The following is a 17,233-nucleotide window of genomic DNA, read 5'->3' as shown; positions in this document are numbered from 1 at the left end:
TGGCTATTAAGCCAAATGAAGAAATGCTTACTTTTTAAAAAAGACCAATTTTGGATACAAGATTTTCACGTTAGCGGCCGTGAGTAACTATAACAAATAAGTGGTAAATAAATAAATCTTCTGGTAGTTGAAACTTTGTAGCTTATTCCTGTCCTTTAAGCGCGTTTGAATCAAGTGATTGAAAATTTGATTTTGAATCATCTTAATTTTGTAAAATGAATTTTGGTTGAAGTTGAAAGAATATTGTCTTTAACTGAGAAATGATTCTACAAAGTGAATAATTTATTTCCCCAAGTCCCAACCAAAACGAAACTTACTTTTGGACCTTGCAATCGTATATGCAGCAGCACACAAGTGTGTGTTTGAAGTGAAATAATTTATATCTAGATACTTTTTTGTATGAAAAGCGATTTAAGTTATAATGTTATTTGGCATAAAATTCCCGAAATTAATGCAAGAGAAAATAAAAACCTGTTTGTCCATGTGTTTCTACTTTCCCTTTAAAATCTCTTGTATGAAGATGGATGAAGTGAACGGAAATAATGTTTCGTTTGGATAAACAGGAACGAAACTTAACAGAAAAAGATGAACCATTCCACTGTTGAATACTATTTTTCTTTTCATTCAAATTTAGATTTATAAGATGGAACAAAGTTTTAAATTATATAATGATTAGCTTTTTAGAAATTTTGACATAATCATACTTAAATTAAAGATACTTTAAAAATTAAAGTTATAACACGTTTCGTATGTGTGATTTTCTTAAAACAACACAATAATAATCTTTGTTTTCTCCTCTTCAACACTTTACTCCTATTATAACTAATAACAAGTGTTCATCAACTAAATTTTGGGCCTGCTTAATTTTCTTTATAGTCCTCCACTGCTTAGTCTCATTGTTGAGTTTCTGGCAAGTATAGGTTTTTTTTCCACTAAAAGCTAGTAAAAAATTATAAAAAAAGGTGTTATTGGTTTCGTGAACAAAAGTTAAGTTTTATTCTGCAAAGGACTAAATTTATCTAGCTAGATATTAAAGGTGGAACAACTGATTCAGATTGTGAGAGTCAATCACATCTTTGTTACCATTCCACATTAACTTAGCCAAATGTTCAGCAGCTACTCTCAAGGATATGAAGTTTGCTTCTTTTTCTGAAAAAAACTGTAATATATACACAAATTAAGGGCATGTATATACCATATTTTGAAGGGTACTTGATCGATTCCAGAAGTGCATCATACAAGTTAAAAATTGAGTATTTGAATCCCTTAGTTGTTTTTCTAGTTTTTGAAGTGATTTGGGAAGAGCATTTTTGTAGCCTTGCAAGTGCAGAACCTTGTTCTTTAAGACATGCTTCTATTGTTGTTCCATTAACGAATGTCCTTAGAAACGGAGAACACCTCAGAGGAGCAACGTTTACAAACCCAAATTTTCTTCCACCTTCATTGTAAATTTCCTGCATAAAATATCATTCTTTAAAATTACAAACACTTGTGGGAACGAAGTTTCTTGCCTTTCTGTTCTCCAAGTTTCTGCCTCAATAGCTTGTTAACTCGGGTAAATTACAGTCCTTGAGGTCAATCACCTATAACATCCAAGTAATTGGAATGAATCTTATCACCTATGACCTATAATATAGGGAAGAAAAATAGAGAAGATGAGATACAAAAGCATCTTATCATTTACCTTATTGAAGTAAAGTATATCATTTTATCACTTTTTTTTTCATATTAAACTTTGATAATTATAAAATCAAATACACAAATATGGTGGATTCAATATTATTAATTGATGACAGTATAATACTTGCAATTTTTGATATATGACTAGCCAGCTAACACTCAATTAAGAGTTAAAAATATAAGTTCATCATAATTAAGCCAAGTCATGTGGCTATTGCTATGTAGTTTAAATTTAACTTAACCTTATAAAATTAGTCATGTCAATTTATGAGTGAGACTATATGTGTAGTTCGACAATGAATGGTCTTATAAAACTAACAAATTCTTGTTATGATAAACTGTAAATGACTCTGAATTCATATTAAGATGAATTCATATTAAGAAGTGAACCAAATTTTACTAATCTTATAAAATTAACTTATAAATAAAGTTTGTAACCACTTATATATTATGAAATGTTTTTATCTTTAGTCAATGTAAAATCTCCAACAAATGTGGTTATATTAGATAGACCATAGGGTGTAATTTTTTTTTTTTTTTTATCGATAAAGGGGGTGTGATGGTGGTTTCCAACACAAGAACGAATCACGTAAGGGAAGATGGTGTGCATCTATCTAAGGAGGGACTATTGTGGTTGAGAAAGTAAAAAGATGAAGGGGTGCTGAAAAGAGTTTATTTATTTTTTCATTAAGGGTAAAATCATCTCTACGTCACCCCATTGATGTTTACGAGGAAGCCAGGGGGTGCAGGAAGAATTTTCCTTGCCCAAACTATTACAGCCCAAAGATGATTGTTCCTAGACTGTTTCTTCCTGCACCTCCATATGTTCTTCTCCCACCTCCATAAATTTTCATATTTTAAAAAATATCTCTCTGTAATATTTTGGATTATGTAATCCAGAAGTCTTTTTTCAAATTCGTAATTAGCTTCTGGATTACATAATCTATACATGATTAGTTTCTGGATTACATAATCTGTAAGTTTATTTTAGCTTATGGATTATGTAATTCGGAAGTCTTTTTTCAAATGCGTATCCGGATTACATAATTCGGAAGCTATTCTATGAAAATGACACAAGAAGGATATAAGGTATTTTCATGTTTTATGTGGGGTGATAGAAGAACCTATAGAGGTGTAGGAAGAAACACTTTTGTTCTTAACCCATAAAAATCCATGTGTTGCTCTGTCTTATGTTAGAGCCTTTGAGGTTGGGAGGTGCCTTTCAGATTTTTCATAACCCTTTTAAGAGTATGCATACAAAATTAATTATTTTTCAGTTTTTTTAAAATTATATTATTTGAATGTAACATATACTGCTAATAAATATAATGTGTCATCAATTTCATATATAAACCTTATTACACCAAAGTTATGCATACACTTTGTTAACACAATGAAGATATAATATGGTCAAGATTTTTCATCTTTGTTGCAATACAGCAAAAGCAATGAAGCATGAAAGAAATCATGGAAGTTGAAAGAGATCTCTGACAGTGTAAGGCCCTATATTGTAAGAGCTGTTGGTAAAACCCCAGATACGATCTGCCAAGTTCTTGTAAGCACTTTCTGTGAGATGATAAGAGTCCCAAAATAAATACTCATTGGGTTTCTTACACAGTTCAAATTCCTTCTGCCCTCTTTTCCCTCCACAGCTATATTCTCCTCTAAATGCTCCACTTCCACAACATGCAGATTTTCCCTCCTTTAAACCTGCATAATTCATGTACATATATATATATATAGCCACACTTTCCTTTTGTTGTTTTGCAAAATCACTTCTAATTAAGATTTAGGTTTTGGGAACTATTTTGACAGCTGGTTTAGGGTTTAGGGTTTAGATTCGGGAATAAGGTAATTTTTAAAGGAGAAGTGGTGGATTTTGAGAAGTCTTTATGCTTATTCAATTAAAGGTTTGGTCTTAGGTTGCCTCTAAGGTACTTTCAGTTTGTTTTTTTTTATTCTGATTGGTGTATTGATTCTTTGGTTTGCCAGTATCACATTTAGAGTTGTTCTTCGGTTTTGCTTTCTTTGGTTGGATGTTGACTGGTGTGCTTCCAACTGTTGTTAGGACTTTTTGGTTTTTTTGTTTGGTTCTCAAGAAAATGTGTTATTGTTTTGTATAAGGGTTGAACCATTCTCGGAGTGATTCATATTTATTTATTTACTGATAAAAAAAATTACTAATTACGAATTTCACTGTTGAAGACATACCATATTTGAAGGGATGGTTGATCATTTGAGTGAGATCAGTGCTGAAATCATATAGTGCAAATTTGAAGCCCTTTAATTGCTTCTCCAATTGCAAGAGAACCACATGCAGAACTCTATTGTGTAAACTTGCAAGGGCTGAAAGTTGTTGTAAGCATTTACCATTTTCTTCTGCATGAATTATTCTAGTGCCTGGAAGACAACCCAAGGGTGGCAAGTTCATGAACACAAATTTTCTAGCCCCTCTCTTGTATATATCCTACAAACACCATTATAAAACAAGCCCATATATTATTACTATAGATTAGTAAATTCTACTTATATTTGATGTTTTAATATGAATAACAAGCTCAGGGTTCATGGTTTATTTTTTAGTTTAGACATGTCATTATTATTCCACTAGTATAAACTCAAAATATATACACTAAACATTTGTTAAACAAAGATTTATAAATGAAGGTTATCCTTCTGATGAAACCGTAGTGATAATTGTGTAACTCATTGTTATAATTCATAAGATTTAAGAATTTCAATAAGCTTTTATTCTAATAGTATAATCTTTAGAAACTTAAAAATTAGATCCTACAATTATTTTATAAATAACTGTACACTCTTATACAATGTTATACAATGTTAGATAACTCTAAATCAAATAAACTTGAGAAATACATTCGATTATTACGACATTTCATAATATATAACTAAAAAATACATTACAAAAATCATCAACTAATACATTCAATAATACATGATCCGATTTTTTTTTTGGACTCTTCTGTCTTGTGTTGAAGTAGCTGTGGAACACCACAGGGAATGTAAGACATGGAAATGAACTATTTTTTTACCTCAATAGTGCTATCAGACACATTTAGGACTTAGGGTAGTTTAAGGAAGAAGACAGGGAAATCAACAATTTCTAACATTTGAATGTTAGTCTCTTACTTTATGCATGGCCCCACACAGACGAAAATGTTTCACTTACTAAAATGTTTTCATTTATCAGTTAACATGCATTGCAATGCAACTTATTATTTGGGGTTGAAAACAAAATGTTTAACAAAATAAATTATGAATTTGATAAGTAATTTTGCATCAATCAAGAATTTTGAGAAATAAATTAAACTAATGATATAGTTTAAATAATTTATTTTTATTAAATTAAACAGATTTTATATTAAAGTTTGATTGAGCCCTAAGAAAACATCTATAAGAGAAAGCAGACAGAATTTCCAGCTGCATGTGCATTTATCCTTGACAATTAACTCTAACTTTGTTGTTGAAATATATATTTATTTAAAAATCACTTTTATGGGCATATTTATAATATAGTTATATTGTATATAATTTACAGTCAAATGTCGTGCTTGTCACGTTGTCTCTTATTTTTGACTAAATTATATATAAAGTACGTAAGATAAGATAAATAAGACTTTTTATTTTAATTAATTTGACTAGTTTAAAACTTTTTTTGACCAAAATAAAGTATTGTTGTTTGATAAAGTAACTTTTATTTAACTATCTTATAAGTTGGTATTTAACTTTATCAGTTGGCCCTAAAAAAAGTTCATAAACAATTGATTCATTTTTTTGACTTTTATTACCAGGTTTCAACTTAGATACCCTTTTTAACTTTAAACTAGTTTATTACTCATTTTTTCAAAACCAATTTATTGAAATATAACAGATATACATATACGGGCATTTTTTAAATTCAAATAAAATTCAACAAATATTACAGACAGAGTAATTTGAAATTACAATATAAATATACATAATTAACTCAAATAAATAAGGAAAAAATATAAGGGAATTGGAGATAAGGAAAGAAGGTAAATGTTATAATATATTGAAGGAATCCATTTGAGAATGTAAGTCACTAAATATTTGAGATGAAAAATTAAAAAAAAAGTAATTAAATATAGAATTAATAAATTCTGTTAATTTTTCAAGAGATGTATATAAAAACACTACAAGAAAATCATGAAATAGAAATCAATTTGTAGAAACTAAAATAATTAGTTGTAATAGTAACTAAATTAGAGACTATTTTAGAAACTAAAAAAAAAATTAGTTTCTAAATTAATTTTTGTTATTGTTAAATAGTTTTTAAATTGATATCTAATTAACAACCAATGTTTTTGCTACCAAATTTAAAAACTAAATAACTGGTAGTTAAAACCTTAGTTGCTAATTTAAAAATTATTTAACAATTAAAAACTAATTTAGAAACTAATTTTTTTTAGTTTCTAAAATATCTCTATTTTAATTTCTATTATAATTAATTATTTTGGTTTCTAAAAACTGATTTTTATTTCATAATTTTGTTGTAGTAGTTAAATAAGTGATAAATGTTAACGATATAAGGAGGGAAAAGTATATAATAAAAGATGTTAAAAAATGAAAACAGTGTATTTTTATCAGTTCATTTTTGTGATCATATCTTAACCTGTGAAGATGATTAACAAAGAAAACCTTTTGAGATTCTATATAACCCTTTTCCCTTGCTTTCTGAGTAGAAAATATAAACAAAAAAAAGGAGTAAATTTGTACCTTGATAATGGAAGTGATGTTACGAACAACCATAGCAACATATTCTGAATGAGAGAATGAGTTAAGAACATCAGAATCTGTCAAGAAGGGGCTAAGGTAATCATTGGATCCAATGCTGAACATGTACACAGCTTTTGATAACAGTAACTTAGCTTCAGAACTCCCTAACTTCACCCTCAGAAAACCTGCAACTTTCTTGTAGTTTCTACCTTGTGTTTTCAAAGGTATTACCTGAAAGTTTCAATGCCAAACAAAGTGTCATGCATGATTCAGGGCATTGTTATATTCCAAACAATTTTTTAGGATCATTTTTTAACCTGTAAAAGTGATTAACAAACAAAAGTTTTAGGATTTTATATCTATGAATTCAAATTTATTCATAAAGTATGAAAATATTCTGTTAAGACAATCCTATAACATCAAATATTCACTATTACAAGAAAATTAAGAAATAAATACTAATTTTTAATGACAAAAAATAATGAGTTACTATAATAACTAAATTAGACATTTTATAGATTAAAATTTTTTTATTTTTAAATTAGTTTCTATTATTGTTAAATGGTTTCTAAATTGATATCTAATTAGCAATCAATGTTTTTCTAACAAATTTAGAAATCATTTAACAATAACAGAAACTAATTTAAAAAATAATTTTTTTTAATTTCTAAAATGATCTCTAATTTAATTAGTATAACAATTAATTTTTTTAAATTTTAAAATTAATTTCTATTTCATGTTTTTCCTGTGAATGTATATAAATAAAATACTACTCTTTCAATAAAGTTTAGAATTTTAGTCTACCATCTTTAGTAAAACTGTATTTTTTTTCCAAATTTTGTTGAGGGTTAGGGTTTAGTGTAGAAAAACAAAAAAGTTGTGTCTGGACATAACATAATTAAAAAAAATACCATTATACAGTTATTTTAACTCCTACAGTTTAAATGACTCTGATTAATAATAGATGAAACCATTAATAATAAAAACATATTTTTCTTCCAATTAATTTTTACAACTAAATTTTTTCTCTTTTTATTAATTATTTTATATTTTCCTCTTCATTTATTTTGTCTTTCACTCCCTTTATTTTCTATTTTCAATCTACCAAACTAAGCATAAGGCCAATTCTAACTGATATTTTGTATTAATAAAAAATTGATCTTAAAAATAAATATTACGTTTTGACAAAATTACCATAGTTTTGTTTATTTTGAATGGAAGAAGATTCTGATCTTACACGAAATGATAGGTGAAGGTTTGTGCTAGGTCATTATAGTTGGCCCGTGAGGTGAGGGTTTCTTTAGGATCATGTCATGTCATGTCATGTGTCGGCAAAGTAAAAAAAGGTTAAAACGACCATGTTCTCTACTGCATCTTTTAATCACTCTTCTACTTTATTCATAGATTTTTCATTCAAGTAGACCAATTTTCTTTTAAATTATCATTTTGAGTAAAACTTTTTTTTACGAAAATAATAAGTATTATATCATTAAACTCTTAGAGTGAGAGTCCTACTTTATAAATATTAAATTCACAAAATCATATCCTAAAATACAATTTTTATTAAATATTTTTATCTTCAATTAATGTTAGATTTTTAATATATTTGTTTACGTTGAAATTATTAATTTGGATGGGAAATTATATTTTAGATTGTTCAATATATCTAACAAATTCTTATTATAAATTTTTTTAAATTATAATAAATTTTAAGTATCTCTAATACTATATTAAATATTTTTATTTTTAATCAAATGTAATCTTCGATAAATACACTATTTAATTGTAATTTTCTTTTACCTACAATCATAATTAAAAAAATATTTAATACACTAAAAAAAATTATGAAAAAAAAATAATTTTAGAGACAAAAAATAATTAGTTGTTATATTGACTAAATTAAAGACCATTCTAAAAACTAAAAAACTCTTTTAATTTCTAAATTAATTTTTATTATTATTAAATGATTTTTAAATTAATATTTAATTAGTTATCAAAGTTTTTCTACTAATTATTTATATTTAAAATTTGGTAGTAAAATTTTTAATAACTAATTAAATACTAATTTAAAATTCATTTTAAAATAATAAAAACTAATTTTTTTTAAAAATTTTTAAATTAATTTCTAATTTATTTAATATAGTAATTAATTATTTCTTATTTTTAAAATTAATTTTTATTTCATAATTTTATTTTTTAACAGAAGTATAAAACAACTACAAGAACAATAATTATAGTAAAAAATCTACCAAAACAAAACAAAAACATTGCTTATTCAATTAACCTAATGATAGTGCTATCCCATGTGTTACCTAGGTATGCAACCTAGATGCTTGACATGAACATGACACGTTAATTACCAATTACTATATCTTATTACTGGTTTACTAACTTTTTCATTTACTTAAAAAAGTAGCATTAATGGTAAAGCAAATAGGGTATATGAATTTGACTCACCGACCCTTCAAAAGTTTCAACAAGAGCACCAGCTCCACCAGATGCAAAATTCACTCCTCCATAGTATTTCCTATTGCCAGGTTCTAAATATGGTGGAACCAGTGCCAGGTTTGCATATTCAGCTACAAAAACATTGATGATGAAGATGATGATGAATAAGATAATTAGATAGTATTATTCTAATGGGGGACAACAAAATATGGTTGTTCAACCAAATTGGATTCTCACTAGCAACAAGACAAGAAGCATGAGATCTCCAAATCTTACCTATGAAATCTGATATCAGCCGTCCATCACAGAATCTCCCTGTTGGGAACTTGAAGTATGTTTCCCCATAGGGCCAGAAGTTTGCTTGGTCAAGTGCTGTAGTGTTGATGTAATTGTTGTTGCCAGCATCTAAGAAAGAATTGTTGAAGAAGGCAATTGGGTGCAAATGGGTATTTGCAAAGAAAGAAGGATTTCCTAATAAAGAAGATGTTCGCTACAAGGCAAGGTTGGTTGCTAAAGGCTTTGCTCAGAGGGAGGGAATTGATTATAATGAGGTATTTTCTCCAGTTGTTAAACATTCCTCCATTCGAATTTTGTTGGCCTTGGTAGCACAGTTGAATTTGGAGCTTGCTCAACTTGATGTAAAGACCGCGTTCCTACACGGTGATTTGAATGAGGAAATCTATATGACTCAACCAGAAGGGTACAAGGTTGATGGTAAAGAAGATTGGGTTTGTAAACTTAGCAAATCGTTGTACGGACTGAAACAATCTCCGAGACAGTGGTACAAACGATTTGATAAGTTCATGAAGGATCAGAAGTACAAGAGAAGCAAATATGATCAATGTGTGTATTTGCGCAGACTTGAAGATGGTTCCTACATTTACTTACTCTTATATGTTGATGATATGCTGATTGCAACAAAGAGCCAAGTTGAGATTGATAGGTTAAAGGCTCAGTTGAGTAAAGAGTTCGAGATGAAGGATTTGGGGGAAGCCAAGAAGATTCTCGGCATGGAGATAAAGAGGGACAGAGAGAGGGGAAAACTTTGGCTGTCACAGAAGCAGTATTTGCAGAAGGTACTACAACGTTTTGGTATACACGAAGATACAAAACCTGTAAGTACCCCACTTGCTCCTCATTTGAAATTGAGTAGTCGTTTATCTCCGACGACTGATGAAGAACGAGAATACATGGCGAAAGTCCCATATGCAAATGCAGTTGGAAGCTTGATGTATGCAATGGTGTGTACAAGACCAGATATTTCACAGGCTGTGAGTGTTGTTAGCAGGTACATGCATGATCCGGGCAAGGGTCATTGGCAAGCTGTGAGATGGATTCTACGGTACCTCCAAAATACCTTAGATGTTGGATTGGCATTTGAGCAAGATGAATCACTTGGTCAATGCATAGTTGGATATTGTGATTCTGATTATGCAGGTGATTTGGATAAGCGACGGTCTACAACTGGCTATTTGTTCACTTTAGCAAAAGCGCCAGTTAGTTGGAAGTCTACCTTGCAGTCTACGGTGGCTTTGTCTACGACAGAGGCAGAGTATATGGCGATTACAGAGGCTGTGAAAGAAGCAATTTGGCTTCATGGGTTGCTTAAAGACTTGGGAGTTGGTCAGAAACAACTTGAGTTATATTCTGACAGTCAGAGTGCTATTCATTTAGCAAAGAATCAAGTCTTTCATGCACGGACGAAGCACATTGATGTTCGTTATCACTTTGTGCGTGAGATTCTCGAAGAAGAGGAGATTGTTCTCCAGAAGATTCACACTACGGAGAATCCTGCAGATATGCTCACCAAGGTGGTTACAAGGGCCAAGTTTGAACATTGTTTAGACTTGGTTAATATTTTGCACATTTGAAGTTGGCGCCCAGAGGCGCAAATTTGAAGCACTGTAAAGTTTTGTTTTTGTTATGTTTTGAGAAGATTTGTTTTAGGTGGGACTTGAAATTAAGCCAAGGTGGAGATTTGTTGATTTTGGCTTAATCCCAAGTCCCACATCGGTGGGTTCATTGTTTGGGAAGGAGGTTTGAGGGTTATATATTAACATCCCCTCCTTCACTGTTAAATATCCCAATTTGTAATATCTTCTCTCATAATAATAAAAGGGAGTTGTTTTTGCTGTGCTCGGAGATTAGGCTAAATAGGCCGAACTCCGTTAACAATTTTCGGGTGTGTTTTTCCTCTTTATCTCTTTTATTATTCTGCTTTATTTATTCAATATTATTTGTCGGGTAGCTCTGTTAGGGTTTTGTTTTAGTGGGAAAATTACCCGTTTTTCCCAACAAGAATCACCAAAAATGAAGAGGGGAGCATGTTTCATGCTTCCATGGATATGAGACACAGAAGCAAAGAAGAAGAAGATGAGGAAGAACACAGTGAACTTCATCTTCTTCACAGAATCTGTTGCAATCTCTGATGTTTCATGGTTGACAAGTATATATATAACTATGATGACTTGATCCAACACTGAAAGGACAATGATTTTTGGTAGAGAACAAACATAACTTGAAATCTTTTTCTTAGTGTAAACAACTATTTTATGTGTACATGTTGTTGGATTTGGCTTGGTCAACGTATCTTGATGATGTTATCAAAATGAGAGACATAATATGAAGTTTCCACTTGCACACAAATTCCAGATTCAAATCCATTCCTTGTAAGCCGGCAAATAAAAAACATCTTGCTTATTCCATTATCACTTTAAATGAAAATTCAAAACGTCTTCTTATTTAAATAGAATCATTTTTTCTTTAAATTGTAAATTTTTTATAAAATTTAAAATTAAAACTAAAATGAAAGAAACACTAAATCCTCCGCAGAGAATATTGGTTCGATAGTTCTAATTATAGTAGACTTTAAATAACTCAAATTTAACTGTATATATCACTACCATTAATTAGAAACAATTTGTTTTATTGTAATTTTTTCTTAAATTCTTATCATCTAACTTAATTTTATAAAACTTGTTTATTCAATAAAATTTATATTTATTTATATATTATAAAATATTTTTATTTTATTGATTCATGAAATTTCTAATAAAAACACATTATATTTATTTTATTTGGAGAGTAGATAGAAAGTTGGAATGATTAAAATTTGTATATTAGATGGAGAGAGTGAGTGTTTGATGGCAGTGGCATTGCTATATTGTCACATCAGTGTCTTACATTTCTGACAAAAATGGTGCATCCATGATGAAGGTGGCGCCACCTTCTTGGACTCTAACTCTTCAGAGATGCTCAATCATTTCTTAGCTAACATTATTATACAACATGTCAAATCCACTCTCTAATGCCTTCACCATCTTCATGTTAATGTTAATGCCACATTCTAAAAACAACCAAATGCCAAAAGTTAATATACACTCTACTTTCTCTAAAGAATTTCTTTTCTTTCTTTATGTGGTATATTTTATAAATAAGAGAGCATTCTATATATAGGCATGGGCATTATTACATATTTTTTAAATAAAAAATAATAAAATTTTATTATCACCTTAAAACTTCACTAACAACATAATAAAATCTCACTCATAATTTTTAGTCTTTCATCTATTCAAACTCTCATTATTTTATTTTTTATTAACTTTTAAATTTAAAAACCACAAAATAGCATTTAAAGTTTATTCCACAAAACTTTTCCATAAACTTAAATGTTTCTATCATTCATCATGTCAATCATCTTCTTGTATCTTTTGAAAAGTACTTTTGGTAGCGATTTTGTGAAGATATATGTAACTTGATCGTGACTTATCACATGTACCAATTTCACACTTCCTTTCTTCACATGATTACGAATAAAGTGAAAACAAACGTGGATCTGTTTGCTTCTTTCATGGTTCGTCGGGTTCTTTGCTAACTCAATTGTTGATTTGTTGTCAACTTGAATCATGGTTGCACCTAGTTGCTTTAGCTCCATCTTGCTCAACAAGTTTCTAAGTCATATCGCATGACATACACACCAAGATGCTGCCACATATTCAACTTCACACATCGATAGCGTCACGATCGGTTGCTTCTTTGAAAGCCAAGAAAATGTTGTCTTGCCCATAAAGAATACATATCCCGATGTACTTTTCTGATCATCTATGTCTCCACGCCAATCGTTGTCAGAGTAATCAATCAACTTGTTGTCTTCTGCTTTCGAGTAGAACAAGTCGAGTGATACAGTACCTTGGATGTACTGTAAGACTCGTTTCAACGCCTTCCAATGTGAGTTAACTGGCTCCTCCATGAATCGATTTATAATGCCGACACTTAATGAAAGGTATGACCTTGTGCATGTGAGATAGCAGAGGCTTCCTACCAAACTCTGGTATTTCCTCACATCAACACGTTCTCCTCCATCAAACTTCGAGAGTTTTGCACCTGGTTCCATTGATACTGGGTTGCAATTTGCCATCTTATACTTCTTCAAAATCTCTTTTGCATATGTCTCCTGTGATACAAAAATACCCTCCTTATTGTTACCCATAAAAATGAGATCATTAACATAAAAAGCAACAAATATCATGTTACCTCCACTCTTCTTTGCGTAAAAAGCATGCTTGTAAGGACATTGCTTGAACCCGTTCTCCTTGAAATATGTATTGATACGAGTATTCCATGCCCGCGGTGCTTGCTTCAACCCGAAGTGCCTTCTTCAATTTTAGCACCTTCTTCTCTTCTCCAATTTTCATGTACTTAGGTGGTTGTTGATGACTTTCTACGACAAGTGCATCGCGTTTTCCGAAGTAATAATTTGTCCCTAAGAACAGATATCGATCCCACAAGGAACAATTGACTATTCAAGTACAATATTCGCTAAATATAAAACAGAACAATAAAAAGTTGGTTTGAAGATTGTTATAATGGCAAGAATTAACAAGAAAACAAATCAAAGAGTAATTGCTTAAATTGGAAAATAAGGATTAAGTTTCATCAATTTCACTCTTATGTATTTTGATTAGCATGTTAACATTATGCTCTTTGATTGAAATTGATGTCCGTATAAAAGTCATTTACACTACAAGAAAATCATGAAATAGAAACCAATTTTAGATACAAAAAATAATTAGTTGCTATAGTGACTAAATTAGAGACCATTATAGAGACTACAAAATTTTTGGTTTCTAAATTAGTTTCTATTATTGTTAAATGGTTTTTAAATTGGTATCTAATTAACAACCAAGGTTTTTGCTACCAAATTTAAAAACTAAATAATTGGTAGTTAAAACCTTAGTAGATAATTAGATACCAATTTAGAAACCATTTAACAATAATAGAAACTAATTTAGAAACCAATTTTTTTTTAGTTTCTAAAATGGTCTCTAATTTAGTTACTATAACAACTAATTATTTTTTGTCTCTAAAATTGGTTTCTATTTCATGTTTTTTTTTGTAGTATTATATCGATTCCTCGCATATAAATTTTTTAAAAATGTTCCCTAAATATCGATCTTTCGCATATTTATAAGAACAACTTAGGATCAAGCTCAGACGTTAATAGCAATTAACATTTCAAGTCTATTTCTAACACTACTAAAATTATTTAAGTATTGTTGTTTAGGTAAAAACTCTAAAAATACTTCCTAGTCAGATTTAAGATCCTCAAACATGTCACAAATATTTAAAAACAAAACAACAATACCAATAATCAATCAAGAAGAACACCCAAAGAGTAGAATTAGCCACGCATACTTCTAGCACATTTCCATTCTCCCAATTGGTTACAATTCACTCAATGGTGTTTTCCTCTCAATTTGGCAATTATTTTATATGTAAATTAACAATTAATACTCATAAGTGCCTTTATTTTAATATAAAATATTATGAAAATTAGGCACTTATCACTCTCCCCAACTTAGAGTCTTGTTTGTCCTCAAGCAAAGTAAATGAATATATTTGATTTTAAATAGCAAAACACTTAGTTCACTAAACAACATATCAGATTAGAAAAACTTATGATGCTTTCAAATTCAAATATAGAAAAATATAGACACAATCAACTTTCAGGATCAAATCAAAACAAATAAATGACAATTCATCAAGGAATTTCTTCTTATATGCTCACAGGTAAGTGTTTCTCTTTATTTTCACTGAATCATAATAAACCACAGTTACTTTTCATTTCATCTTCAAATCACAAACATATTAGAAACATGAATCTTGAGGTCTTTTCCAGTGTTGTAACGAGGTTGAACTTCCAAAAAAATATTTTTTTTTCAGATAACAAAATGCACATATTAAAGAAGAAGAACATACATACAATCAAATTATAGAAAACATATATGTTATTTAATCACCATTTTCTTTCGAGTTCACACTTTTCCTCATTTTCTTTCTATCTTTTAATGATCAAGATTTGTTTTTTTTTTAATTAATAAGAATAGATTCTTCCTATTTTCAACTTTTTGAGCTTTCAAAATTAAAACCACTATTCTCTTCTCTATATTTATTGCACCTATGTTCTCCTTCTTTAAACATGCTAAAGGGTAGGAAAATATATCATCAAAGGTTAGGGTGAAATAATAACAAAAAATTATTGACTCAAAGGGATATATAAAAATTTAAATTCTAATAAAATAAAGGTTGGCTATTTGGCCCTGGGTTACTAATTAACACAAACAAATGAATGTCTCAATCATCTTCATGCTCTTTTATGATATAATAAAAATAAAAATTAAGCAACCACAACCATCAATTCATCATAAAAGGGATTTCATTTGAATGCTTCAGTTATCATATCAGGTCGCTTTCATTAACCGTGGTAACGATATTTGACCCGTCACATTTACCATTGACTCTTGATACCAAATTGTAAAAACAATCAAATGCCAAAGTTAACACACATTTTGTTCTCTCTAAAGAATCCCTCTTATTCTCTTTCTCTATTGTATTTCTTTTTTGTGATACATCTTACAACTGAGAGAGCACCCTGTATATAGGTATTAGCACGCTCTTCTAAAATAGAAAATAATAAAATCTCATTATGGCCTTAAAACCCCACTAACAACATAATAAAATCTCACCCATAACTCTTGGTCTTTCATCTATCCAAACTCTCATTCTTTTATTTTCCATTAACTTCTAAATTTAAAACCCACAAAATAACATTTATGGATTTTGGTTTAGTCTTCCATATTTACTTGTATTTCCTTTTTTTTTTCTTTAATAATTTTTTTTTCATATAGTGACAGATGATTGTTGATACTTAAGGTATGAGTTTAGTCGAAATGTCAAATTTTATGAGTTTAGTCGAAATGTCAAATTTTATGAGTTTAGTCGAAATGTATAATGATGTCTAACATGAGAATTTTATTATTTTTCTCAAGTTATCCTAATTTTAACAAAAAAAAATTCCAATTAAATAGAAACAAATATGAATAAGTGTAATATAATTTTTTAAAATTTTATATATATATTCACATACTTATAATTGTTTTAAATTAATAAAACACTCATACTTAGGACCCACAAATTAATAAAGATTATTAACGATAGTATATAATAAAGAAAACTAACTACTATGATATCAGTGGTGACGACATTTATATAAAATATACATTTTCTAAAATAATAAAATATAATAGTGATAATATTAATTATAAGAGATATTTATAATTAAATTTTAATTTCAATAAGTTTTTTTTCTTTTATCTTAACATTAGTGTAAAAATGGGAAATAAATTATATTATATTAATGGTAGTGGAACCATGTTAAACATAAATAGTGATATTTTTTTGTTAATTATTTGGCATGCATATTACATGAGCTTTTGTTATCAATGTTGAATTAATCTCCACTAGTTACTCATTTATTGTCAAGTTTATAAATTTTGTTTTTTACATTGTAATTATAGTTTTAGTAGTTATAATTTATAGTACTGAATAGAATTTTGATTGATATTATGCACATAATTTTTATTATAAATAAAATAATGCAAGTTTTATAATCACTTTATTTTTAAAAAATATAACGAAAAAACTTGAAAAAAATAATGATGTAAAAAAGACTTTGAGAAATTATTATTGGATTATATATCTCAGTATGGAAAAATTTGAGTGGGTCAATTAGTATTATGCAAGTGAGATTTAGGATAAATATTAAATAATATTATTTTATTAAAAAAACTTCGTGCATCAATTTTGGTCAACAATGTCCTCTTATTATGTATATCTCAATTCACAAGTGATATAGAAGATTGATTTTAAAATTTAATCAATATTATATGCAAGATATTTTATTCACAACTAATGTGGAAATTTTATATTTCTTTTTAAGTCAACTACGGAAGTTACGTTTCTGAAACCAATTTCCAATTATTTTTGTTTGTAGAGTTTTAAAAAATTC

The 17,233-nt window shown here is 28.9% G+C and overlaps 1 protein-coding gene and 1 pseudogene across 1 annotated transcript; both read right to left on the bottom strand.

Annotated features, from left to right (window-relative positions):
- Positions 1-3,000: 3,000 nt before the first annotated feature.
- On the bottom strand, positions 3,001-11,564 carry LOC137818657 (GDSL esterase/lipase 5). Its single transcript, XM_090296440.1, has 6 exons — positions 11,189-11,564; positions 9,163-9,303; positions 8,896-9,017; positions 6,439-6,669; positions 3,892-4,147; positions 3,001-3,390 (listed from the first exon to the last, which is right to left on the bottom strand). The coding sequence occupies exons 1-6, from the start codon at positions 11,283-11,285 to the stop codon at positions 3,146-3,148; spliced, it is 1,092 nt and encodes a 363-aa protein (XP_090152566.1). The 5' UTR covers positions 11,286-11,564; the 3' UTR covers positions 3,001-3,145.
- A 1,277-nt stretch (positions 11,565-12,841) lies between these two features.
- On the bottom strand, positions 12,842-13,580 carry LOC137818063 (secreted RxLR effector protein 161 pseudogene; annotated as a pseudogene).
- Between the last annotated feature and the right edge of the window lie 3,653 nt (positions 13,581-17,233).

The sequence above is a fragment of the Phaseolus vulgaris genome, chromosome 10 (genome assembly GCF_051622355.1).
Source record: "Phaseolus vulgaris cultivar YP4 chromosome 10, ASM5162235v1, whole genome shotgun sequence".
Classification (NCBI taxonomy): domain Eukaryota; kingdom Viridiplantae; phylum Streptophyta; class Magnoliopsida; order Fabales; family Fabaceae; genus Phaseolus; species Phaseolus vulgaris.
This window is presented reverse-complemented; position numbering and strand designations above follow the sequence as displayed.